At 37.6% G+C, this 27907-nt stretch overlaps 1 protein-coding gene across 3 annotated transcripts; it reads right to left on the bottom strand.

The window, feature by feature from the left end:
- On the bottom strand, positions 1–27890 carry LOC127449454 (UDP-N-acetylhexosamine pyrophosphorylase-like). Of its 3 annotated transcripts, none has more exons than XM_051712875.1 (11): positions 27755–27890; positions 26816–27111; positions 25148–25352; positions 23262–23437; positions 22881–23053; positions 13029–13222; positions 12194–12334; positions 9684–9872; positions 8269–8310; positions 7588–7654; positions 1–2159 (listed from the first exon to the last, which is right to left on the bottom strand). In XM_051712875.1, exons 2-11 carry the CDS (start codon positions 27090–27092, stop codon positions 2067–2069), a joined length of 1557 nt encoding a protein of 518 aa, XP_051568835.1. In that variant the 5' UTR covers positions 27093–27111; positions 27755–27890; the 3' UTR covers positions 1–2066. The 3 variants fall into 3 exon arrangements, with proteins under 3 accessions (XP_051568835.1, XP_051568837.1, XP_051568838.1); XM_051712877.1 differs by having other exon boundaries at positions 27647–27798; XM_051712878.1 differs by lacking the exon at positions 8269–8310 and having other exon boundaries at positions 27755–27889.
- Positions 27891–27907: the final 17 nt, after the last annotated feature.

Raw genomic sequence — 27907 nt, forward strand, 5'->3', positions numbered from 1 at the left:
TTACGTAATTGGTAAATGACTGAGTTTATTGTCATTTATCTGATGCTTTTACCCCAAGGTACATTAATTACTACATTAAACCACATTATTTCATTGATCTTCAGCCTGGGTAACAAAAAAGAACAAAAGTGACAGAATATGAACAGGATCTTTGGATTTATTCCAGGTCGTGGATCACCCATACTTGGTTTTGTACCATCAACATTTGTGAGCAACCTAGTCTCAGAGGCCTTCCATTTAAAACTTCCTCATAATTCCAACACAGCAGTCTACTATAGAAATTTGCAAGAAATAATTCTTTAATTTTACAAGCATACACTATGCAATATGTTTGTGATGGAAGTTTGAGACTGACAGATGCAGGTCAAAGCATCTTTGTTTAAATATCCCCACTATAGTAATAACCAAATGAGAAAGCAATAACTGACATTTTCAGTGTCAACTTCAAGTAATGCAAATCAAAGAATTAAAAAAAAAGAAAAAGTTTCAATATACCCAATATATGTCAAAACATTCCCAAACAGTGGAGCTTAAAAGGATAGTTAGTAGACCCAAAAAAGGAAAATTCTCTCATAATTTACTCACTGTCATGCTATCCCAGATGTCTATGAAGACTTTTAGGAGAATATTTCAGCTCTGTAGGTCCATACAATACAAGTGAATGGGTGCAAATATTTTTAAGCTCTGAAATGCATAAATACAACATAAAAGTAATCCATAAGACTCCAGTGATTTAATCCGTGTCTTCTGAATCGATATGATAGGTGTGGGTGAGAAACAGATTAATATTTAAGTCCTTTTTGACTAATATTCTCCACTTTCACTTTTACATTCTTCTTTTGGTTTTGGTGATTCGAATACTTCGTGCATATCACCACCTACTGGGCAGGAAGGAGAATTTATTGTAAAAATGTGGTTTACAATTTATGGTTAAATATTGATCTGTTCCTCACCCACACCTATCATATCACTTCCAAACACATGGATTCAACTACTGGAGTCATATGGATTACTTTTATGATGCCTTTATGTGCTTTTTGGGGGTAAAATGTTTGGCACCATTCACTTGCATTGTATGGACCTACAGAGCTGAAATATTCTTCTAAAAATCATTATTTGTGTTCAGCAGAAGAAAGAAAGTCACACATCTGAGATGGCATGAGGGTGAGTTAATGATGGGAGAATCAGAATTTTTGGGTGAACTGAACCTTTAAGTCTATAAATGGTCATTGGAATCTAGAAAAATAATGGTACATAAAACAGGTAAAGACAAATGAATCAATGATCATGATACATTCTTTTATAAATGGATGCGCACAAATATATTGACAATGATGGTGGAAGAAGTTTCTTTGGAAAAGAGAAGTGCTAAAAAACTGCTAGTGACACAGGAAGATTGCAAGAGAGAGTAAGGAGAGAGAGAGGAGAAAGACAGGGAGCCTCAATTTGCTTTCTGCACTCTCTGAATAGTTTCAGCAAGTGGCAGCAACAGAGACTCAGTATAACCCAATCAGGTGCCCTCTCACACAACCTGTACTGGAAAGTCTGATTAAAGATCACTTTCTCACTCACATTCTGGTAAAAAAAAAAAAAAAAATCATTCCAGTCATAGACAGACATCCACAGAGAAGACAAAACTTTACCTCCCCCTAGTTTTTACATTTATCTACACTTTAAGAGAATGGAAAAAGATTAAGCAGGAATGCCTAAAATCTCAGCAGTGCCCTTTCATGCAACCTGAACAGCACTGGAGTATTTTAAAGAACCCATTTGATGCTATGTTCATGCATGTGTACATATCTATAAATTAAATGGCTAAAATTGCATACGTTCCAATTTTAGAAAAAAAAAAAAAAAGCACTGGGCATTGATATAAAAATAAGTCTTCGCAAAATAAATAGTTTGATCATAAAACGGTTTGATTATGACTGGCGGTGTGGCCCCCTTCTTTCATTTTATTGCACACGAATTTCACAGTTCCTTCACCATGGCAGGAAGAAAGATGAAGATGATAAAGAGATAAAGAGTCTTCATTTGGTTTTCAAGTGCAGCGGTGAGATTTTGGCTCACAGCCCGTTCTTCACGAGCTCATGGACGCCACTCTCATTGATGACCAGGGTGGGCTGGAATGCTCGCCCGTTCACTAGATGCTCCAACCCCTTGGAAACAAGAGAGGCAATTAGTTTGGAATTCTTCTCAAAAAAAAAGTTCAAGAGCTAGGAATTTGGTGCAACAACAATAATAATAATAATAATAATAATAAAAACTAACACTACCTAATAGACTAGCACTTCACCATTTAAATCTTTAAGCATATATAAGAAATTCCCAAAGTACCATAAGCAAAGGTCTAAATATTTTTTCTTCATAAAAAAAAAAAAAAAAAAAAAAAAGCAGCAATGGTCCCAAAAGGTATTTGGACAGTACTGGACACTAAAGTCACATTTAGAAATGTATGAATGTCACTGCATCAGATAACAATATCTAAATAGATAACTCCAAGCCAAGTGGCAAATGTTGCTACAAAAAAAATTATAAACAAATGATAGTTCTGACTTTTTCTCAGAACAAACTTTTCTGGCCATTTTTGCAATTAATTTTAAGCAACTGGTGTCAAGGTGAATTTTAGTGGATGTATAAAGCTCCTAGTAGAGTAACCACAGGCGTAGTTAATCCACTAGTTTTTTATTTATTTTTTTGTTGGACAACATGCAGGTACTGAATTGAGTTGGTAAACAGTTTTGCAAATCCAACAGAAAGACTGGTATTGTTTTTTTTGTGTTTTTTTTTTTAATTAACCCTTCCTCCCGAACATTAACCACCCCACCCCACCCAAACAGATACCCCAGTGGTCAAATACAATTGACAAACAATAAAACAGAAGAAAATATTTAGAAATACATTTAAAAAAAAAAGTATATGTTCAAAAACAAAAAGGCTACAACATACGCATTTAAAACAACATGACTCCCTCCACTGTCCCTCCCCGAGAGGCCTCCAAAAAGGCCAAATAGCTGCCCCACCTCCTGATGAACATATCCATGTTGCCTAGCCTTCTATATGACAACTCTTCCCAACTGCCACCCTGCCCATCTCCTCGCACCACTCATGAAACGAGGGGGCTCCAGCTGACTTCCATCCTCTAAGGATAATCTGTCTGCCCACAATAACACCGGCCAGGATCCAATTCTTCATGTACTTATCTCCTACATCAATGACCGCCCCGTCACCCAAAATACAGAGCCTGGGGCAAAAGGAGATCCGAGTACCCAATACGTTGGCCATAAAATTCTGGACCCTCAACCAGAACTCCTGTATCTTACGACACCCCCAAAAAACATGGGTGGTGTCTCCATCTTCTAAATGGCATTGCCAGCAGGTGGGTGTGTCCTTAAGACCAAGCCTATACAATTTAGAAGGGGTCCAATAAAATCTATGTAGAATCTTAAATTGCATAAGGCGCACCCTTGCATCTCTAGATGCAGACTTGATGTTTTTAAGAATCCTAGCTCACACTCCCTCCTCCAAAACAAATTTAAATCTTCCTCCCATAATCCTTTGAGGGAATTTAAAGCTCCATCCCCCAGACTCTGAATTAGCAGGGAGTAATACACTGATGTCTCATGACCTTTTCCAAAAGCAGTAATCACCACTCCCAGACTATCTGCCACACTAGGGGGGTGCGTGCCACTCCCAAAATTAGTGCAGAGTAGGTGGCGCAGCTGTAAATACTTATGAAATTGAGATCTGGGAATTCCAAAATTTTGAACCAGATTTTCAAAAGGTCTCAATACTCCTCTCTCATATAGGTCACCGAGTGTATTAACCCCCCTCACAATCCAATCTGACCAACAGAAAGGGGACTTAATGCATAGTTTAGGGTTCTGCCATATGCTCGAGGCTACGTTTAAATAAATATCCGAATTAAACACTCTGGACACTTTTGTCCATATCGAGTGTAAATGCAAAATAACGAGGTGTGACTTAACTTCTCCGATTAATTTGATCGAAAGGCTATGCAGAGGCGAGATGGGGCAAGAGCTTCCTTTTCAATACAAAACCAGGGAGGGGCTCTCTCAGGTGGAAGCGACCAATGAGACAAATGTCTGAGACCGAATGCATAATAATAAAACAGAATCTTGGGTAGGCCTAACCCACCTTTGTCAATCAGCCTATGTAACCTATTGAAATTTAACCTGGCACGCTTACCATTCCAAATGAAGGACTTCACTATGCTATCAAATTGCTTGAAATAAGAGAGGGGGACATCTATTGGGAGAGATTGTAACAGGTAGTTGAATTTTGGAATACAATTCATTTTAATTACATTAACCTTCCCAATCATCGATAAGTGTAATGAAGCCCACCTGTCCACATCATTCAAAAACCTTTTTATTAAGGGATCAAAATTAACTCTGACTAAATCAGACAAATTTGCTGGGAATAAAATTCCCAAATACTTAATGCCCCGTTTGGGCCACTGGAAGGCTGTTACTGGACAGTACACTGTCAAAGCCAAAGCTTCGGATTTAGACCAATTGACTTTGTATCCTGAGAACTTAGAAAAGGAATTAATAATTCTGTGGAGGCAAGGCATAGATCTAGTGGGGTCGGAGACGGATAATAAAATATCATCTGTGTAAAGCAAAAGCTTATGCACCACACCTCCCGCCGTCACCCCTGGAAAATCATCATCTTTTCTTATCGCGGCTGCTAATGGTTCCAGGGCAAGACAGAACAATAATGGGGAAAGAGGGCAACCCTGCCGAGTGCCCCTATTCAGAGTAAAATAATCTGAAATTAATCTATTTGTTTGTACCGCTGCTACGGGGTGTTTATAAAGTAACTTAATCCAACCAGTAAATGTACTCCCGTACCCATATATTTCCAAAATCTTAAAAAGATAATCCCATTCTACCATATCAAACGCCATCTGGCCCTGGAGCCAAAAGGTAGGGACTTAATTACTTCGTCAAGCTCCTCCAAGGTTATCTCAGAATCAAGAGCGTTTTTTTGCTCAGTCTTCAGTTTAGGAAGATCTAATGGTTCCACAAAAATTTCTAATATCTTCATCAGTAGACGAAGACATGGAACTATAGAGATCAAGATAGAATTCTTTAAAAGCATTATTAATATCAATGGCTGAGGTAAAAATTTCACCACCAGCAGATTTCACTGAGGGAATGGTAGAAAAAGACTCTCTCTGCTTTATATATCTAGCCAAAAGCTTCCCTGCTTTGTCCCCCGACTCAAAGTATGACTGTCTTGCCCTGAATAACCAAAACTCCACTTTCTGCAACAAAATAGTATTATATCTGTATTTCAATCAGGTCAATTCTCTGAGGCCATCAGATGACATACGGCGCTTCAGCTCTGCCTCTGCACTTTTAATATTTCCTTCCAACTCCACAAGTTCTCGTGCTTTGGATTTTTTGATGAATGAGGCATAATGTATGATCCGACCCCTAAGAACCGCCTTAAGTGCCTCCCAAGCCATGCCCACAGAGGATACCGAGGACCAGTTGGTCTCCATATAAACACTGATTTCAGTCTTTAACATTTGTTGGAAATCAGGATTTTGCAAAAGGGACACATTAAGGTGCCAACTATATGATTTCTTTTTCTCTATATGTGGCAACACCTCTAAACTCACCAGGGCGTGATCCGAGACTAAGATATTTCCAATTGAGCAATCAACAACAGATGAAATGAGGGATTTGGATATATATATAAAAAAAATCTATTCTAGAATAAATCTTATGGACTGATGAAAAAAAATTTATAGTCTACCAGATGGGTTCAAAAGTCTCCAAATATCTGTAAGACCAAGATTTTTACACATCCTGTGAAGCGTCAATGTTGCTCTAGGAGGTTTGCACACTTTTGCTTCACTATGATCAAGGACTGAGTCCATCAAAAGATTAAAGTCTCCTCCCAAAATTATATCATGCCAGCGGCTTGCAACATCCCTTCAAGATCAAATAAAAAAAGCTCTGATCATCAGCGTTAGGTGCGTAAATATTAGCCAAAATCAGACTTTTAGCAGAAATTCAGGGGAAAACAATAATGACTCTTCCTAATTTATCCTTAAACTGTTTGAGACATTTGAATTGTAAATGTTTATTTACCAATATAATGACTCCCTTGCTCTTACTTGAGCCAACACTAAAGAAAACATGTCCACCCATATCTTCCCAAATTTTTCAGCTTCCTGCAGGGAAAGATGTGTTTCTTGAAGAAACACTATATCATATTTCTTATGTATATAGTGAATAACCTTCCTTCTTTTTATGGGGTGCCCCAACCCATTCACATTCCACGTGGAAAGAGATAGTACACTCATATTAACATTTGACATTTTGATATAAAAGGAAAAATAAACTGTGTGCCAAAAACAAAATTATGAAGACCACATTTCAACATCAATGCATCAATAAAACCCCAAACAAAACAAACAGAAAGAAAAACGTGCGCATTAACCCCACGCATGAAAGCGCCAACTGGCGTCAATCCCTTAAAACCCAGAGTGTCCATGTACGCCTACGAGAGCCCCCGCGACAACTTTGCCATCGGATTGCTCAATTTTGCCTAAGAAATTTGTAAGGCAAAATTACATAACATCAAATATTTTTTAAAACAAACCCCAGCCAATAGGCAGAATAAACACAAAGAACATGTAGACTCATTCACAGAACGGTCTCAAAATTGTGTTCCTTCACAAAACAAATTCCAGCCGATTTAAAGCCATTCAGTTTCCTCGGTCAGACAAACAAATCTTCAGTGAGCCAGCTGATGAGTGCAGCAGATGACATAATCATTCCAATAACCCATGAAAATACTCCACAAATCATACTCCAGCCAACAGGAGGCATTAAGTGTGTGAGTTACATGTATAATGTGTATCCACGTGTGTGGGAGTATGAAATGATAGGGGGAGCGTGAGGGTTTTTCCCAGAGATATTTCAGATAATATAGAAACTGTTGTATTGATCAAGTGTATCTAGCTTTGATACAACTCAAGCCTTCGTTGCTAATTCGAAAACGTCATTTTAGAACTAGCAATGAAGGATGCTGATTAGGGCGAAAAACATCGAAACATTAAAAGTTATTTAGGATAATAGAACTTGTTGTATTGTTCAAGTCGCAGGGGTGCGGCTCTATTTGTTGGTCACGACTCGAGTCTCAGTGTGTGTGTGTGTGTGTGTGTGCGCGCGCGTAAGCGCGGGGGAGACGAGGGAGCGCGAGGGCTCTTTTTAACTGAAACTGAATTAAATGTAGGATATTTAAGACACTGTTTGACATTCTTAACTGATTTACTTTAACCAATGTCTTTGTTTTAACTGGTTATTTTGTTGTGGTAGCCTGCAGGGCTCTTTGAAATAACTGCAATAATTTGGTGAAGTGATATGGAACGGTTATGTGGTCAAGACCTGGAACTATTTTATAGCCGTGCATTTCCTTGAAAAATAATTGCACACCTTAGAACGTCCGTCAGCTAATCAGAATCAAGCATTTACTAGACCCATGGTATAAAGATATAATTACTCTTTGACTATTCCTCAAATTAAGAACGACCTTGGCTCTTACCTCGCCCCCATAAGACACAAGTGGGGAAATCTCACATTTGATTGGCAGGTCAGTTCCATCTTTCAGGCTGTGACGAGAAGAGCAACAAAATGAGATTAGACTCTTAAGGGATTTACATCTATATGGCCAAGCCTGATCAAGCATTTATCATTTAGAAAGGAAAAGAAAGGATGATACTTGCACAATGAAAGCAGGTACATTCACTCCCATAATCAAAAAAATAAATAAAATAAAATCACCCCATTAAAAAAAATAATAATAATAATAATAATAATTTGTACTGCCACTGCTGTTGTCTAAATCACAGTAAATCACTTTGTTAAAAATGCAGATATTTTGAATAAATTTCAATATTCAAAATAAAAGTTTCTGATATTCACCATCACTGAGCAGTTATTACAAGAGAAAACTTATTAGCCCCTAAACCAGATTATTTGTTATAGTGCTGAATAGCATCGTTTCAGAATGTCCAACATGCCTGATGCCCTCTTCCCAGCATGCATATTATTATGCCTGTTAGTAGCTGCCGTCTGGGTCAGATCCGGTCGAAAGAAGCCAGCCTTTGCCAAGGCCAGGTCTTGGATTTGACACCTTCACCCACTGAGCTCTAACAACTACACGGAATCTAATAAGAGCGAAGCCCCTTCACCATGCACTACATACGATAGTGAAAATAGTTACTTCTGGCTGACTTCAGGAGTGACTGTCCCTGCTGGTCCATGTCTAGAAATTTTACACAGGAAATAGTGTGGTTAAACTAGAACTGAAAAAACAATGTAAATGTGAATGTGTCAGATTTAAAAATTATTTATAATGTTAACCGCAGTGAGACAACGATGAGTGAAACTGTAACAGTGGATATTTGGTGAACTTAGACAGGAAGAATATGTGAGCAACAATGAAGTAGTGGAGACCATCTTGGATTAAAGGGATAGTTCAAGCAAAATTGAAAATTCTGTCACCATTTATTCACCCACATGTCATTCTGAACCCACTGTAATGCTGTTGTTTTTCAAATGAACACATAAGCAGAATTTTTAATCTGTTTTTGAATCTTAACGCAGTTCTTCTTTATACAACAACAGTTTATAGTGGCCAGTAGAGATCAACCGCTAGTGGATTTTGCAGACACTGATAACTAAGGTGATGGAAAAGGCCATTAACCGTTTACGGTACTCAGACGATAGTTTTAAAAATTGATTAATAGAATTTATAGAAGTCTTTCCTTACTATGATGGGCATAGACATTGAGGCTACAAAAGTCCAAAAATCCCAGAAGTTTATTGTGCACTGGTAAAATGGTCTACCTCTAGTGACCAGAGCTTTCAAACTCCCAAAAAAACAAAAAAAACAAAAAACAAAAAAAAAAAAAACATTAAGTAAAAAGCACCAAATAAGCAATTGAAGTAGCCCTTATGAATCATGCGTGACATTCCAAGTCATCTCATGCCATTTAATAGCTTTGTGTGAGGAACACATCTCAAGTTTATCATTGATAATGTTCCCCTCTGGCAAAACTCTGATCTTATTCATGTTCAGATTAAAAAAATGCAACCTTAATGCAGCAAGCCTGATCAATGATGCCAAAATGGCACTGGTTCTCACACATTTCGTAACCAAAAATGTTCACCAGTTCAAATATGAGGAGTGGAGAATGTGATTTCAGCGCTCCGGTGGATGGGAAGATTCAGTGAACAATGACACTTATTTTAATAATGACTTTTATTTATAACATTTAGAATTTTGATCTGTTCCTTACACAAAACACAATCTCTAAAAGAGAGTTTATAGTTTTCTATGTTCCTTTATGGGGGTTGACAGTCAGCTCACAATAAATAGTTTAGGACAAAAAGGGGGCAATTACATAATGACAGAATTCTCTTTTTTTTATTTTGTGGACAATTAATTTTTTAAAAGAGTATACTAATAACCACTGTGAAATAATCCTCATTCTGTCTCGGTCTCGTTTCTTACCAGTATCCACCAGCCTCTGACTCTTACCAGCCTATGAGCCCGTGCACAGTGTAGTTAAGTGTGTGGACGGGAGAGAAAGATGTTTGTCTCTTTTTGTTTACGTAAAAGGGTACATGTCTCACCTAGGAATAGCAGGTATATGTGTTCCATTCTCATCAACGAAATGTCCTCCAGCATTTAAGATCCAGCGGTGATGCAGGGACATGAGGGCGTGACGGGTTGTAGTAGGGTTATCCTTCCCGTCCTGACTGTCTGCATTCTTCAATGGAGAAAACTCATCTTCTCTCAGAACTTCATATACCACAAATGTTCTTCCATGCACAAACAGATATTCATACACACAGTTACATCAGAGTTAAGACTGTCCAATTGAACATGTCAGAAACATTTTGTAAATACAGTCACTGCTCATAAAAAGTTAACAAGTTTTAACTTCAACACACCAAAAAGACGGCATCCACAATATTCTTGTTTTGGTATATGATTAGCCTTAATTATAGTCTTTAAGAGATTTGAGAGGTTCTGTGCATCTTCGTTTTAGGCACAAGAATCTATGTCTCATAAAAATGCAAGCCAGACTGAAACTGAATGTCTTTGGACTGACGTAATGACTGCCCCAATTGAGCATATGCACGGAACTAAACACTTCATCAATGTGGTCAGCACACTAAAGAAGCAAGAGATGGAATATCAGCATACACTCTTTTCATTTACAATGGCTGAGCCTAAAGCATTATTCAACTCCTGTCTCTGGATCAGGGTTCCACTTTGAGGTAGAGCTGCATGATTTTGGATAAATTGAGAATCACGATTTTTTTTGCTTAGAATAAAGATCATGATTCTCTCACGATTCTGAAGAAAAATTCTTATTTCAGTGATTTACAAAACCTGGACATAAGGGTACTAAACAAAGTAACATGTAATTTACTAGAGGTTCTGACAAAATGTTCTGTTTCAATCTATGCAAAAATGCAATAAATTTGTAAATCAAATATATACATTTAAGATGTCCTAAGTTCACAAGAGGGCACAACGAATACATTATAAACCAAACAGCACCTTGTGATTATTGCAAAAAAAAAAAAAAAAAGATCCTGTTAAAAGACAAACTGCATAAAAAACAATTTAACCTGTTTTTGACATGCTAAGCAAAAAGTAAAATGAGCCGAAAAAAGCTTCATTAACAGTTCTATGTTAACTTGGTATTGCACTTGTAAGCAAATATGCAATAAAACACTTATTTTACAAAAGTTATTTTTAAATAAATATTAACAATTTAAATTAAAACAATGAGGCCTTCAGTGTTTCTCTTGTAAAACTTACTTCAAGCTTGTAAAGGAATTATTCAAAAGCCAGTAATTAAACAGAGAACAGAGTAAACAGTGATTTAAGTTTTTTTATCAACTGTAGCAATTAAACATTAAAAAAATAATATAAAATATTAAAAAAGGTAATTTAATGCAAAATGAATACTTAAATTCTTGACACTCTTTATATAGATCTACATTAATACTGATTTAATGCAGTAAGAATGCCTGAATGCCTATAACAGACAGCATGCATCTTATATACATTTAGACGTCGCACAAATCTAACATTTTGAAGAATTTGTCCCGTATGCTTATACATTAATGGCTGTGTTTGCTTTAATATCTCAAGACAACACAGATTTTTTCCCGTCTGTTTACACAGGTAATTCATTAACAGATGTGTATACATTAATATCACCTAAAAAGGGGTATTTTGATCAGCGCAGAGTCTCGTTTGAAAACAACTGGCTGTGATCAAACAGCGCTGGGGTAGCGAATTTAGTCAGATCTTGGTAATGCTGTCATTTTTTTTTGCATCGATGACTATTAAAATATTGAACTGAACAGAGATTATTTCACACTACTAGCTAATTGTGGCTGCACCCTGCAGTTTGTAAAGTACTGTGCTGGACAAACCTCTTTGGCCGTTGCGTTTTAGTTTATTCAGCGTCTCGTGCAGGAGCGCTGTGTTTTGTAGATGTCATATAAAGTTTATCAACATTTAAAAATACACCTTGAAGTGAATTTAGGATTTAAATTTGACCGCCTTACAAATGTATGCCACTGGAACATTAATATACACTGTAGAATCGTTGTCATTTAGAAATGAGATCAACAGGTATCTGAATCGAGATCGCGATCTTTTAACGATTAATCGTGCAGCTATACTTTGAGGCAATAAATAAATGAGGCCAACACAGGCAGAGAGCAACTCTGACCCAACAGTAGATGAGCTCTAACGTAGTAGGAAACTAGACACGTTGTTAAACGTTGGACTATTTTTAACTTGACAAGCATTTTCAAAAAAGCAACGCTTGTGGTGGGACGCTTTATATATATATATATATATATATATATATATATATATATATATATATATATATATATATATATATATATATATATAAATAAATAAAAAAAAACAGTGCAAACCCCAACTCAACGGCCATAGATAATCTGGTAAATTTAAAGATGCAACTTTTCCAAGAGTTGGACTACAACCTATAATGTAGCTACACTGGAACAGGGTATATGAGGAAGACCCTTCCTGCCAATGGCCCACATACTAAAAACAGGGATGGGAAAAATGTCTTGACACTAACTTGGCAAACTGGAATATGTCGAAGACAAATTTTTCCATCTTAATCCCATTGGGTTTGTCAGGTTTAATTAGCTGTCCTTGTGTGTTCACGTAGGGGATTTTCTTCTGTGCCACATGGTGCTGCAACTGTGGCTCATGAGTGCTGAAAAAAGACAGAACGAAAGATAGAGAGGTATTAAGAAAGAAGGATGGGCATACAGGCAGAGACAGCCAGAAAAGTAAAGCATGTTAAAATTTTATTAAAATGACAATAAGAGAACACGTCTGGCAAAGCCATCTGTGTTTAAAATACCAGACACTCAAAAACTGCAGATGTTCCTCTTCTGCCTTTACCTCATATTCTCAATGCACATTAAAGTCAGTTCCATCCTGTCTAGTATTTACAAGATGGCAAACCTCATTGGAAATAGCTCATAGAAATAGCTGTACTGTTTAAAGTGTTAGGGAGATGATTGCCTAGCGACAAAGTAAGCTCTGCGCCTCAAATACCACAGAAAGCTGTGATTCATAGATGAGTTATTGGAAATTCACATATTTACTGCCTAAATGAAATTTAAATGTATTTATTCCTGTGAATTAAACTAAAAAATAACGGTCCATGATACCGATTGATGAGCGCCATGTTCTTCCCTGTGTTGATGGATTTCCAATGGAAACAAAATTTCTGTAAATTGTACATTATAAATCCATTAATCTGCTAAAGGTGAATTTTGTCGACCTTTAGGAGTACACTAGCATCTAGATGACTTCAAAGCTCACAGATATGGACAAAAAGTAACAAATAAATACATTTTGCTTCATGGATGTCATTAAGCTCTCTCGGTTGATCGACTCACCTCACAATCTCTTTGAGGAACGCGAGGGTGAAGAAGTGATTCGCTATGTTGCCAGCATTAAACATAAGTCGACCATCGCTGCTCCGCTTCTCCGCTGTTGCCAAGGTAATCTCACTGTACTCCACTACTTGATAACGCCCATCCACCTTACAGACCACACCCACCGCTTCGGTTGGATTAGTTTTTTCCACAACCTGCCAAACAGAAGCACATTGTGCTTGTTGAATTAAGCACAACTTTTGATGCACTGAGCTGTTGCCAGTATCAATGAATTCAACACTTTATTTGCATTTGCAGTACCTGCAGTTCTAGTCTACCATAATCTGTCCTACAGAGGGACTACACTTTTTGAACAAGGAATTTCCATGACTTTTTAATGACCTTTCCAGTCGTTTGTGATTACTGGATAAGGTTTTTATAAAATCATTCCAATTTTAGACCAATTTGCTGATGGATCATTCTGACAGATTTGTGAATTTGCTTACAAATCACACTTTGTGGCTTGTGAAGTTTTATTCTCCTCAAGAGAAATATCTAGCTGATAAAATATTTAAGAGCAAAGCATTACTAGAAACATATGACTTTTACAGGCCTGGAAAATTCCATTAAGGTTTCAGTTTTACCAATATATCGGTGCTGATAGTTGCTTATTTGATTTATCGATTATCAGCAAAAAACAACTCCAATAGTTGGCAACAGTTTTTTTATGTATTATTATTTCTCAGTTTCTGGCGCTGGAGGGTTAGAACTCCATGGTTCTACAGTATAACAGCTGCCTCTAGAAGCAATAAATCAATCATTTAAGACAACAAAAATGAGCACTCAGACAAGGTTTTTTTATTAAGTAGATATATGATAATCATACGTTTTTGCTATTGTTCATGTTGATTTTGACTGAAAAAGTCCGGACAATTCTGACAAGCGATTGCTGATGACCTACTATTAATAAATGATCTACTGTTGATGAATTACTGCTCATACAGTATTTATTACATGACATTGTGTTCTTTATAGTGTATATATAGTAATACACTGTAGATGATTGTAACTGGTTATTATAAGGATTTTGATTGCACAATAAACTGCATTTTGGACTGTTGTTGCCTCTATGTCTGTGCCCGGCATAGTATGGAAAGACTAAGAACATTTTTTTAACGGTCAAAGAATTGATTTTAAAAAGCATCAGACGATTAATCATAACTGGCTTTTTCCAGCAGCTCAATTATCTGTATCAGCAAAATCCACTATCAGCTGACCTCTAATATAAACACTTATAGCAAGGGTTGGGTATGGACTTTAGTCAGGGAAGATACAATATTTAATTTGACACAAAATTTAAACAAGGCTGTGAAGATTAGAATAAAGTCTGTTCGATGCATCAGTGTAACTTGGTGTTGATCATTCAAAATTTCAGTGGACAAAATAACTTCAAAAAACATGGGTCGCGTAAATCAGTCATAACTTAGGATAGCACATCCCATTACAATCCCTTTCAGCCTTGCTTTTATTCGTGTCTATCCTGACTAAGGTCCATAGGCAATGATTTTCTTAATTCAGTGATTTTAGATTTGAATATGATTAATTTAATCCTTGATGAATGACATCTCGATTAAAGGGACAGTTCACCCAAATATGAAAATTCACTCATCATTTACTCACCCTCATGCCATCCCAGATGTGTATTTCTTTCTTTCTTCAGCAGAACACAAATTATGATTTTTAGAAGACTATCTCAGCTCTGTAGGTCCATACAATGCAACAATGGGTGCCACAATTTTGATGCTCCAAAAAGCAAATAAAGGCAGCATAAAAGTAATCAATACGACACAGAAGTGTTATGATAGGTGTGGGTGAGAAACAGATCAAGATTTAAGTCCTTTTTTGCTTGAAATTCTTCTCCTTGCCCTGTAGGGCGAGGTATGCATGAAGAATGTGAATCACCAAAAACACCCACAACAATCATATCACTTCTGAAGATATAGATTTAACCACTGGAGTCTTATGGATTACTTTTATTCTGACTTATGTTATTTTTGGCGCTTCATTTTTTGGCACCCATTCACTTGCATTGTATGGACCAAAAGAGCTGAGATATTCTTCTAAAAATATTCATTTGAGTTCAGCAGATGAAAAAGTTATATACATTTGGGATGGCACAAGTGTGAGTAAATGATGAGAGAATTTTCTTTTTTGGATGAACTATTCCTTTAAATTTAGAGGCCATTTACACAACAATGTTTTCAACATAAAACTGAAAACTTTTTATGCGTTTTGGCTGTTCGTTTACACAACAACAGCGTTTTGGGTGCTGAAAACACAAACTTTTGAAAACGGGTTTCAAAGTGCAAGTTTTTGAAAACGATGCCGTTATCGTCTCCGTGTAAACATACAAAAAAATGAATTTGTGAAAACAATGCTGTCATGCGCATGCGTATTACGTGTTTAGTTTATAGGCATGCGCGCGAGTACTTCAAAACAACGCGCGAGACATTCAAAACTACAATGGCGGACTACAGGACTGTGTTTGTGCTGCTCAAGATTGAGTTTATTGACGCTTCTCCAGCAAAGTGTAGATTTACTACATCACTACTATGAACAGCGATCGCCATCTTCATTGTTTGAATTCACCACTCTGTGGAAGAATGCTTATGTGCGCAGGCGCGTAGTGTTCCTTTATAAAGTGATATCGCCAACTACTAGCCTGGCATGCATAATACAGCGTTTTTAGTCGTTTCTGCAGATCCGTGTGAACGGGGATCGTTTTGACAACGTTGTTGTCTGTACGCGAAACTTTTCAAAAACGCAAAGGAAAAACTTTTCCGTTTTTAGTACATCATTGTCGTGTAAACGTACCCTTAATTTCGGGTTTGAATATTTCAGTTACAATGTCAATTTTGTTGGTACATATAAATGTTCTTCATTAACAATAGGGCTAATTTCATTAAATTCAATTATGCGAAGCACAGTTTACACATTACATAAAATGCACAAAATCAATTATCTTAAAAACTGTTGTTAAAGTTGTTAAAGTATGTAAAATTTTTATATTACAATACTTTCTTCTATCCCAGAGTAATAACAAACTCAACAACAGGCGAGGGGCGTATTCAGAAAGCTGTTTTGAAAACATTGTTTATTTTTTGCAATTCCGTTCGGTGGTGCTCGTGTCGCGAATTACTTTAAGGAATGTTCCGGGATCAATACAAGTTAAGCTCAATCGACAGCATGTGGCATAATGAAGATTACCATAAAAATTAATTTAGACTCATTCCTCCTTTTCTTTATAAAAGGACAAAAAAAACAAAAAGTTAAAATCGAGGTTAAAGTGAGGCACTTACAATGGAATTGAATGGGGCAAATTTTTGTTAAAATACTAACTGTTTCAAAAGTATAGCCACAAGACAAAGGATATGCATGTAAACAAGATTTTAGTGTGATAACATCACTTACTAACCTTTTCTGTGTGAAGTTATTGCCAACTTTTTTTTACCATGATGATGTAATGTTAACAAAACCTAAAATGACTGTTAAAATTACAATTTAAACAACTTCACAGCTCAAATAATACATGAGTTTTGACAGAAGAATTAATGCAAGTGCTTTTATAAAATTATACGCTTCACATTTCTATCTTTAAACCCTCCAAAAATGGGCCACATTCATTTTTTTCCCCATTCACTTCCATTGTAAGTGCCTCAACGTAACCTCGATTTTTGGAAGGATGAGTCAAAATATTTTTTTGTGGTAACATTATGCCACAAATGCTGTTGAGCTTAACTGGTACTGAAACCGGAACATTCCTTTAAGCTTTAATTATTAAATTTTATTTTATTTGCGTTTATCATAAAGGTTGTATCAGACATGCTAACTGATAACAATTTGTCATAACAACAGATAAGTTAAATATGTACAGGCTAAGCAATACCATACCAAAACCATAACTAAATCATTTGTAATTGTGGCCATTTGGATTGGTCACTTTTTTAACATTTGAATTATCTGTCAAAGTTACCAATACTGAAATGTCACTTCTTTGCCAGTTTTGAACTAGCAGCTACATGTTTGAAGACCACACATTTCATCTCGTGCTGTGTTTGCCTGAGGTCTGCACTAAATTACAGCACAGGCAAAAGCAGAAAACCCTTTCCATTCATCTGAGTAACAAATTACAAACTTCTCAGATGATGATGGGTTAGTATTGGGGAGGAGGCATCGAGCTAAAGCCAATTTAAGAGCATGCTTTAGAAATTATGAGGGGTGGGTAGGTAAAGGTTTTCTTACTGTCGTTCCCCTGTCACGCAGAAACTGTTTAATTACTAGCAGGTTTTGAGATTTTTGTATTTAATCTCAGCTGTTGAAGTATTTATGTCCGAATGAATTAATAACAAGCAACTGCTTTCATGAACATATTATTATACACTAATAATTTGTAATAGCTGCTACATACAGTGCCCCTAAAAGCATAAGCACACTAAGGCTAAACTTGACATTGTAAGACTTTCATTGTATAGATAACAGAATAATAAAGCAAATGGCATCTGCAAACAAATCTTAAGAGTTTTTTCAGAACTAACTTCTTTGTCCTGAGCCATTTTTGCAACTACTTTTAATCAACTAGCATGAAGGTCACTTTTAGAGTATGCACAACTAATTTTTCATGTATTTTTTGTTTTGTTTGCTTGCAGTGTATTTTTTCTATATTTATTTTATTTAAAATAAATGTCATTTGCTTTGAAATATTATTTTATTTTTTTCTAATGCAATGACATTCCTAAACATTTTTCCACTTTTAAGTGTCCAAAAACTTATGGACAGACATAGAAGGCTGAAGTGCCGAAATTTCTGTCTTGTAAGAAAAAATATGATAACAGTAAACAACATATAAGACCAAGACGAATAGTCCACAGCATGCCTGTGGCTCTTGCTACCCTAGAAATGCATGGTAGCAGGTTCAACCTAGCAAAGTGTTTGTCATTTACCAAATGTTTTCACAACATCATATTAATTGCTCTAATACATCAAAGGCTTTAAGACATCAATGGGAATAATGGCTAAATTAATTGGTATCCTGCATCACCAGCCTTGTTATATAAGAGTTTTAAAAGCAATTTTACTCCTGACTGGAGACCATTTAATATGTCCCACATTACCACTGTTCCTTGTTAAAGTGTTTTTTCTTCATGCTCTTGTGTACACAGACTGCAAATGCACAGTGAGCAACATGCTACCTGAGATTACATCGTAAGGAACCATAATTCATTGCTGTGGGATGTGCAGCTAAGGGCAGGGTCCCATCCAAAATTCCAAACATCAACATCATTAAATAACTATATGAACAGTTAGATGCATGAAGTCTGGTGTGAAATAACAGTCCTAAAGCTGAAGTGTGTAATTTCCGTGACATCAAATAGAATTGTAAAAAGGAACTAGACCAGTACAGTTTGTCAAGACAAACTTTTTGGGGGGGGGGGGGATTTTTGTCAATGTCAAAAAGGGGATTTTTCCCCTTTTTCACCCAATTTGGAATGCCCAATTCCCAGTGCGCTTTTAAGTCCTTGTGGTTGCGTAGTGATTTGCCTCAATCCGGGTGGTGGAGGATGAATCCCAGTTGCCTCCACATCTGAGACCATCAACCCGTGCATCTTATCACGTGGCTTGTTGAGCGCGTTGCCACGAAGACATAGCGCGTGTGGAGCCTTCACGCCATCCACCGTGACATCCGCGCTCAACTCACCACGCGCCCAACCAAGAACGAACCACATTATAGTGACCACGAGGAGGTTACCCCATGTGACTCTACCCTCCCTAGCAACCGGGCCAATTTGGTTGCTTAGGAGACCTGGCTGGAGTCACTCAGCATGCCCTGGGATTTGAACTAGCGATCTCCAGGGTTGGTAGCCAGCGTCTTTTACCACTGAGCTACCCAGGCCCCCCAAGACAAACTTTAATGTTGGCTTGACACAAAGCCCGTCTGAAAATTGAAACTAGTTTTAAAAGTTTGAAAGTTTGATGGTTATACAGACATTACAGTAAGACAAACCGCAAGCTAGCTAGCTAGCTAGTCAGACAGACCGTTATATAGGCAGTCAGATAAACAATCACATAAAGGGAAAGAGAGAGAGCAACTTAAAACAGATTAAAGACTTTTGCCGTGTTTGTTTGCATTTCAATTGTTGACCGGTGGAGTCTGAATTAACACGCATTCTGTTGGCCCATCTGAACATTCCATCAATGTAAGTCTATGAGATTTTCCGATTTTATCATCCACTATGCAAAAACTATAGGTCTGATTAGTTAGAAAAGATAAAGCACACTATTCCTAAAAAGTTTGAAGGTCTGTACCAAGTTTGGTAGATGTAGTTTGAAAGCTCTAGGACTTGTGTGTTAAGTGTTAAGGCTGATTTATACTACTGTGTCGAACCTATGGCATAGGCTCCGTGTAGTGGTCAACGTGTTGGTTTGCATTTATAGTTCTGTGTTGGTTCGAGTGCACAGCCAAAATGCTAACTATATGTTTCACAAACAAAGCAATATAATTCCTGGATTCAAAGGTATTTATTAAGTTACTGTAGCATCAAAAATTAGTTCAATGTACGGTGTGAACATGTTGAAATGTAGGTACATATTTATTATACATGTTGCCTGCATTGCAGGCAGAAAATAAGGAAATTACTGTTTCTTGCTTTTGAGCTGCTTAAATAATAAATACATAAATATTTTGGCACACTTTTGACGTTCCATGCTGAAAAAGAAAGGCAGAGGCTAATTGCACAGCATGTCTTTACTACGTGAAAAGGTGTTTTTTCTGTCACACTAGTCTAAATGTACAATTCTAAATAGTCTACATTTTTTTGTCCCACACCCGAGGTGGTAAACTGGACCTGTCAGATTACATTCAGACAGCTATGACACTGCACTTTTTCTTGATACAAGTGTTTAATTGTCATGTGTGTAATTCTCTTTAATTTTAAGGTTTCAACTTGTTAATAATTTGTGTTAAAATGTGTAGTTGACATTTCCAACAGTAAAAGCTCGTATTATTACATGTGCAAGTTCAACATTAAAGAAAATTTTACTTTTTAATTTGTCACCATACATTTTTGAGGCTTAATTGTGATTAAAATTGTTGTAAACAGAATACAAAATAAAACATACACATGTATATATACACTCTCACCTTTCTGTTCACTTCTATCCATCTTTAACTCTCAAAAAAACAAACTCACTCTTATTAATAAAGCTGCATATTGCCAATTTTCTTCACGATAAGAAATGCACCGTGACACATATATTATGATTCAATATGTTGCGAGCCATCACGTTATAATTTAGCTGTAGCAAGTGCACGCTCGAGGGATGAGCATCCCCGTGACAGAGTGTGCATCAGCCGGATGCAGTTTCAAGCTCTACCCCTTAGATCGGGACACTTCGCGCAACTCATATAAGAGGCGCAGACCGCACAGAGAAATGTCAGTTTTGGAGTTTGTAGTTATTTACATGATCTGCTTCCGTATTATTTGAACTTACAGCTATAACGCATTAAATATAACTGTATTTAAGATGTAACACCGGGGTGTTTCCTTTAAAGATGCTCGAAACGTGGGGGCCTGGGTAGCTCAGCGAGTATTGATGCTAACTACTACCCCTGGAGTTATGAGTTCAAATCCAGGGTGTGCTGAGTGACTCCAGCCAGGTCTCCTAAGAAAACAAATTAGCCCGGTTGCTAGGGAGGGTAGAGTCACATGGGGTAACCTCCTCGTGCTCGCGATTAGGGCTTCTCGCTCTCAATGGGGCGCGTGGCAATTTGTGTGTGGATCATGGAGAGTAGCACAAGCCTCCACATGCTGTGAGTCTCCACAGTGTCATGCACAGCGATAAGATGCGCGGATTGAAGGTCTCAGAAGCGGAGGCAATGGAGACTTGTCCTCCGCCACCCGGATTGAGGTGAGTAACCGTGCCACCATGAGGACCTACTAAGTAGTGGGAATTGGTAATTCCAAATTGGGAGAAAAGTATATAAAAAAAAAAAAAAAAGAAAAAAAGATGCTCGACACGCAAGTTTTGCTCCAGCTCCACAACGAGAGTGCTTCTGTATTTACTTACTTTGTATTTTAGCATTATAACTCCCTCATACTTTGCGATCTACATCACCTGAAGCTGTTTAGAAGGTTTAGAGTGCATCTGGACTGTGAGCGGTGTAATTCTTCCTCTCCTCAGGTCAGGCATGAACTGCAGTGCTGCTCTCGCGCATCATCGTTACAGTTTAATGTGATCTCATGTTACGTTAAATGACATCAAGACTATTTGACGACAATTTTTTTTATTTTTTTTTTATTGTCGACGTTGTCGATAACATTGACTAATCGTTTCAGCCCTAATATGAATCAATAAAATTAATATGGATACACACACTTGTCTGTTGCGACATCACTGTTGGGTCCAACAGCATTAAATTTGAATTTAAGTCTCGCAGCAAAGCCCGTGTCGAACTGTGTCTTGTTTGAAAAATAATCCACAGCAAAATTAAACGAACAAACAAACACTGTCTTACTGACGCGATCCGGGACTTCATTAAAAATAAACATCAGCCACTCTTTCCCTAATATTAGTTTTATTAGTAATCAAATGCAGGCATCTTGAATCTCGTTGCTCCAATCATCCCTGTGTTTCTCCCTGCCGTGCCGACTCTCATTTCAACACCGCTCTAACCACGAACATGTGGGTGGGCCAAAGAGGCTATGATGAAGTAGTAGGCATTGACCTGTTTATGCAGAGACCTGCGCTGATGTACTCATCTCTATAATGTAATAGAGACGAGGAATTAGAAAATGAGTCGTTTAGGAATATCGCTTTCAATAAAGCCTTTTTATGGACTAACGAATACGTTTTGAAACTTCCAGTATGTTTTTACAATACTATGACCACTTATGTCAAAAGATCAAGGACAATTTTATTTCTCAATGCATGACACCTTTGAAATACTCATGATAGCTTTTGACAACTCTATATCCTGCAAATCCACTTCGCTAGCTAATTATATTTTGACATCAACACCATAGATATCTATATAGATCCGCTAGAACGGAAGTTCCGAGACAAAATTGTCAAAAAACAGAAAACAAAAAGGTACAACAACAGTATATAAAGTATGTCAAGCCAACATAGTTACAGAAAAAGGAAATATTTTTAATGGTTTTCTTAATCACACTGTCTGCCATTTGTCGTAAAAACAGATAGTCCCAACACAAACGCATGCCATAGGTGGAGCCAATGTTGCTGTGTCAAACCGGAACTGGGCAGGATGCTTATCAACAAACAGGGCAAAGCTTTGATAGTCAGGGGGTGGGGGGGGGGTATCAAACCTACGAATGGCTTATTTATAGTTCTCTCTGCATATTAAGCTGGGATAGGAGAAAGTGTTTCAACATCGAAAAAAAAATACATACTCCATTTGCCCTGATCCCATTCCTCTGCTCTGCCCTTCCACTGTTCATTTAATTTTCCAAAGACAAGTCCATAAATGACATTTTAAAGAGATCAAATGTTCATTAATATACTGTAGTTAGTTGCAGCACACCTAAATTCCTGTCTATAATGTTTTTCTGAACTGCTGCCCCATCTAGTGGACTAACCCGGCACTACTGATTTCCACAAAAAACTCAACTGGCAAAAAATATCAATTAATTCACCATAAAGTTGACATACATGGATAAAAGGTTGATCAGGTGCGTAAGGTTAATGACAATACACCGACTGTGAACCCACTCATAGTAGAAACATTTTTGCACAAAGCTATCTGCGCTATTGTTGGAACAGGAAATACTCGTGAGGGCAGATTTGTTAAGGACTGACCTTTGCACCACAGTCTGCTCCTTTAAGTGAACAGAAGCCAACGAAAGCAGGGTCGGCCACTTTCACAAGAATGTTGTCCACGCAGTAGACGTGGATGTAGGAGATTCCTCTCTTTTCCATGTCCTTCACAATGTTTTGTGTCGCCAGAGCTCTGTACAGACCCCCGTTTCCATCTGAATGCGGATATGGAAAGAAGCATTGAAGATGAAAAGAGAATTTCTAATGATGCCGAGTCTTAGCAACTGGCGAATTAGAGCAGTTAAATGACAACAAATAGAGGTCAGGTTGAATAAGCCAGGTGCTGAGCCTTAAATTCCACATACATTATGCCAAACACAGATTTTATACACAACATAAGAGGCTAATGTTTTCAAAACTCACCTGGTGCCATGGACAGTTTGCCTTTGCCTTCTAGAATAATCTTCCCATTAAAGTCCACAGCAGGAAGCATGCCTTGCTGAAAGAATAATACATTGCCCTCCTTCAGGCCAAAGTATTTGTGTCGTGAGAAGAACTCTTTGGTCATGTCCATTGTTCTGCCACTTGTCATAATGTACCTGATAAATCAAAATACTGATCATGTAAGTTCAAGAGCAATTTTCTGACAAAATCATGGCTTGAACAAAAGAATGATTAACTTAGAAAGTTCACCCAAAATTAAAAGTCTGTCATCATTCACTCACCATCATGTTGTTGTAAACCCATATGTACTGTATTTATTTCTTCTGTGGAACAAAAAAGGAGATGCTAGGCAAAATAATAGACTCAGCCACCATTGATTTTCATTGCATCTTTTTCCATACAGTGAAAGTGAATTGTGGCTGAGGCTAAAATTCAGACCAACGTTTTCTTTTGTGTTCCATGGAAGAAAGAAAAGATAAACGGTTTTGGAACAATATGAGGATTTTTTAGGGATTAGATGGACATTAATTCCTATATTAAAATACTTCAAAAATTCTCCAATCCCAGCTTTAAATGTAGAGACAACAAGTAAGCCTTTCATAGACTGATTTCCACAAAGAATGGCTAGTGGCAAATGAATTACAAACAAAACAGAAACTACCAGAACTTAAGTGAAAGATATTAAAATAAATGTAATTCTATTTTAATTTCAAGTAATATTAAAAAATGCAGCATGTACATTTTATGACATTGTGGAAAATAAATAAAAAATTAACATACATGGAAATCCCACGGTTTTCAAACACTATTTCTATATTTAAGTATTTACCAAATTAAGCTTTTATAGCCTATATTAACCGGATTAAAACTACGATTTTTGCCGATAACAGATAGTTCTTAAAAAGCAACTATCAAGTGGGGGCCTGGGTAGCTCAGCGAGTACTGAGGCTGACTACCACCCCTGGAGTCGCGAGTTCGAATCCAGGGTGTGTCGAGTGACTCCAGCGTGGTCTCCTAAGCAACCAAATCGGCCCGGTTGCTAGAGAGGGTAGAGTCACATGGGGTAACCTCCTCGTGGCCGCGATTAAGTGGTTCTCGCTCTCAATGGGGCACGTGGCAAGTTGTGCTTGGATCACAGAGAATAGCATGAGCCTCCACATGCTCGGAGTCTCCACGGTGTCATGCACAGCGAGCCACGTGATAAGATGCGCGGATTGACTATCTCAGAAGCGGAGACTTGTCCTCCGCCACCCGGACTGAGGTGAGTAACCACACCACCACGAGGACCTGCTAAGCAGTGGGAATTGGGCATGCCAAATTGAAAAAAAAAAAAAAAAAAAAAAAGGGGGAACTATCAGCACTGATTAATCTGAAAATCTGATATATCGGTTTACCTCTAATATGAATAATGTACATATCATTCTATAGTTTACCCAAAAGTATCATGGTATTACCATCTGATACATTCACTGTACTCTGATATCATGAAAGTACTTTATTGAAGGGTGTCATGAGTTTAGTCTTAATATAATGATTCAATCAAATTTTTATTCTGCGTATCAGAGGTCAATTCTGCTTGGCAGAGATTGGCTCTGAAATGCTGCAGTTTTTTTTCTGACCTAGATCCTCAGGATGACATGCTGTTATCATGTCCACCCGATTTCACACACCAACTAAATTACACCAGGACATTCATAGCAGGAAATGCATTACGGTAAGGGGAGAAAAACTTCCTCAACATCAAAACAAGTCTGGTAATCCAAGTAATTAGATCCAACCATCACTGACCATATTTGGCTGAACTTACTTTTCCATGAGATTGAAACCAGTTGTTTTTTGTTTTTTACTTTCCATTGTATGCTTACCATGGAATGCAGCACTTCCTACTGTGCTGCTTTTCGGCTAGCTGCTCCAGTCTTCTAATGCGTTCGGCCTGGATCTGAAAGAGGGTTTTGTGGGAGGGAAGGCCCACATCGTACATGCCTTTTGGGTATGGTACACCCAACCGTGTCCCCTGACCTCCAGCCAGCAGAAGAACCGCCACTTTGTTCTCAGATATACAGTGCAGGCCTGTGTGGAATATAGGCGGTTTTGAACACTGCAGCCAAAAGGTGGTGTTATTATGGCATATGATTTACCTAATGATGTTACAAACCCCTATGACTGTCTTTCTAATGTGGAACACAAAACAAGATACAAGGCAGAATGACAGCCTTAGCCACTTTTCATTTTTTATTGTACAGAGAAAAGGACTCAATGAAAGTGATGGTGACTGAGACTAACATACTGCCTAACATCTTTTGTGTTCCATGAAAGAAAGAAAGTCATACAGGTTTGGAACAACATGAGGGTGAGTAAATCAAGGCAGAATTTTTGGTAAACTCTTCCTTTAATGGCTTAGTAAAAATTAGAATCACTCAACAGTGAGAAGAAATGAAATGGATATCGTAGGTATAAAAAGTCTGGCTTCTTAAGCAACAGTTTGTGTTAAATAATTTGCAGATTAATCAATCACTTTTATGAGGCCCACTTTATCTTCATAAATTGCAGTTGTGTTCATTATTACTTTATCCACACACAGCCTCGAGCATACATTCTAGCTGGTGCTATCGGCTGAACAAATCACACAAATATGTCTCAAAAAAAAGAGACACAAGTCTTTGGGTGCTATAGTAATGCGGTCTGATTAAAGATGATGTGATGCTGAATGAGCACACCATGACTTAGTGGCCTAACAAGAAACAGATGTTTTCAAGCCCTCTTTGGGGCATCCTCATTCAAGAGGTGTTTTGGGCCAAAACAATGTTTATTCGAATCTGAAATGTATTGTTATTTTAATATTTGTGACTTCAGACAGACTCTGGGAGGTAAAGCTGGATTCTTGTTTTTCTCTGATAGTCCAACTGGGTGGGGAGGTTATTGTAACACTCAATGTATTGTGTTGTGCAATGTTTCTTAGCTACATCTGTTTCTGCTCAACAAAGACCAACTAAATTAATTCACATTTGGACAACATAACGTGAAACACCCCGTTATGACTTCTCTAGGTAGGATTTGAACTATTTAAAAGCCCTCCTTATCCTTTTCAGTACTTCCTCAGAACTAGTATTCCAGATTCCAACGGCTCTTAAAATGGATAGTTAACAAAATAAATAAATTCTGTCATAATTTACTCCTTACATAATTTGCTAACATGTTGTTTCAGACCTGAATGACATTCTTTCTTCAGTGGAATGCAAAAATAAAAATGAAGGCAGAATGAAAGCCTCAACCACCATTCACTTTTATTGTATGGAAAACAAGACGCAATGAAAGTGACTGGTGACTGACTGAGACTGTCAGTCCCTAACATTCTGCCTATATTCTCCTTGTGTGTTCCACAGCATAAAAGAAAGTCTGGAACAGCATGAGGGTGAGAAAATGATAACAATATTTTGTGTGAACAGTCCCTTTAACACCAAAATTGCTATGCTTATGAATATATAAAAAATAATGCTTAGATAGACCTCTGTGAAACATTAATCTGAACTCACCTTCTTCTTCCCATTCTTTGAGAGACTCGTGATCACGCGTTACACTCCCCAAAACCTCTCGGGGCACTGGCTCCATCCTGCTGTCCACTTTCTCCTGGGAACTCTGACCAGAAGTCTTCATGGCATTTTTGAAAAACGTGTTGATCTCCATGAAGTTCATGCTCTCCAGATCGAGACTCATTTCAGCTTGTTCCTCTGGGCTCAGCTGATCCCAAAACTGGAGGACGTGAGACTGCCCGGCTTCAGCGAGTATCACAGCCAGTTTCTTCATATCCATGATTACTCCTCGGTAAGATCTGGAAAAGTCAGTGATGATGGAACAGAGGCAGAAGCAAAGTGACACTGCTTATCTACAGGTCTCTGGAACTCCTGGCAGGTACACCCATATTATCCCAATCATAAATTGATAATGACCTCTGCCTACCTGCTCAGTCAAATAAATTCTGAGTAGGGAGAGGCTAAAGTCAGGTGTATTCTCTACATCAAGAGCCATCAGCACATTATTTGAGATTGGCAGGAACACAAAGATAATTTCTGGTTATCTAACCTGTCCCTTAACAGCAATCAAGTCTTTGATAAAACACTGACACCATATATTGATTTAAGATCACACAAGCTCCATAAATGATGTTGACTTATACAATTCATTCTATATTGACTTTACATGTTCAATGAATAAACACAACAGGTTTATCTAAACAACTTCATTATGTGTAAAAGCCTGTAACGAGTTAACCATATCTGTACCCTTTTAACAATTTAATAAAACAGAAATCAATAAATTGGTAACTCAGTCATTGAAGATAGCCAGGCATGCCAGCTGTAGCCTACAAGAGTGTGTTCTGGAAAGACTCCCGGCTTCCTGAAAGCAGTTCACGGCTCTGCGGATACAAACCTTGATAAATGTTTTATAATTTAACAACCTCATAATGTTCCTACCTTTATAGCAGCTGCTTATCGTTTAATACTTCCCTCTCACTTCAGGAGGACAGAAGACACGGCTACATCTCATTCTCTTCACTGCCCGGGATCCGCCTCCAAGATCCGTCAGTTTGACGTGGCAGGACGATGGAGCTATGAGGGCTGGACACA

This window comes from Myxocyprinus asiaticus, chromosome 12 (genome assembly GCF_019703515.2).
Source record: "Myxocyprinus asiaticus isolate MX2 ecotype Aquarium Trade chromosome 12, UBuf_Myxa_2, whole genome shotgun sequence".
Lineage (NCBI taxonomy): Eukaryota > Metazoa > Chordata > Actinopteri > Cypriniformes > Catostomidae > Myxocyprinus > Myxocyprinus asiaticus.

Coding starts and splice junctions, on each gene's coding strand:
- LOC127449454 (XM_051712875.1), bottom strand. CDS start 27,092: ATGGATATGAAGAAACTGGCTGTGATACTCGCTGAAGCCGGGCAGTCT. Junction 23,054..23,261: donor CAAACTGTCCATGGCACCAG/GTGAGTTTTGAA, acceptor ATCCGCATTCAG/ATGGAAACGGGGGTCTGTAC. Junction 7,655..8,268: donor ACTCCTGAAGTCAGCCAGAA/GTAACTATTTTC, acceptor TTCTCGTCACAG/CCTGAAAGATGGAACTGACC.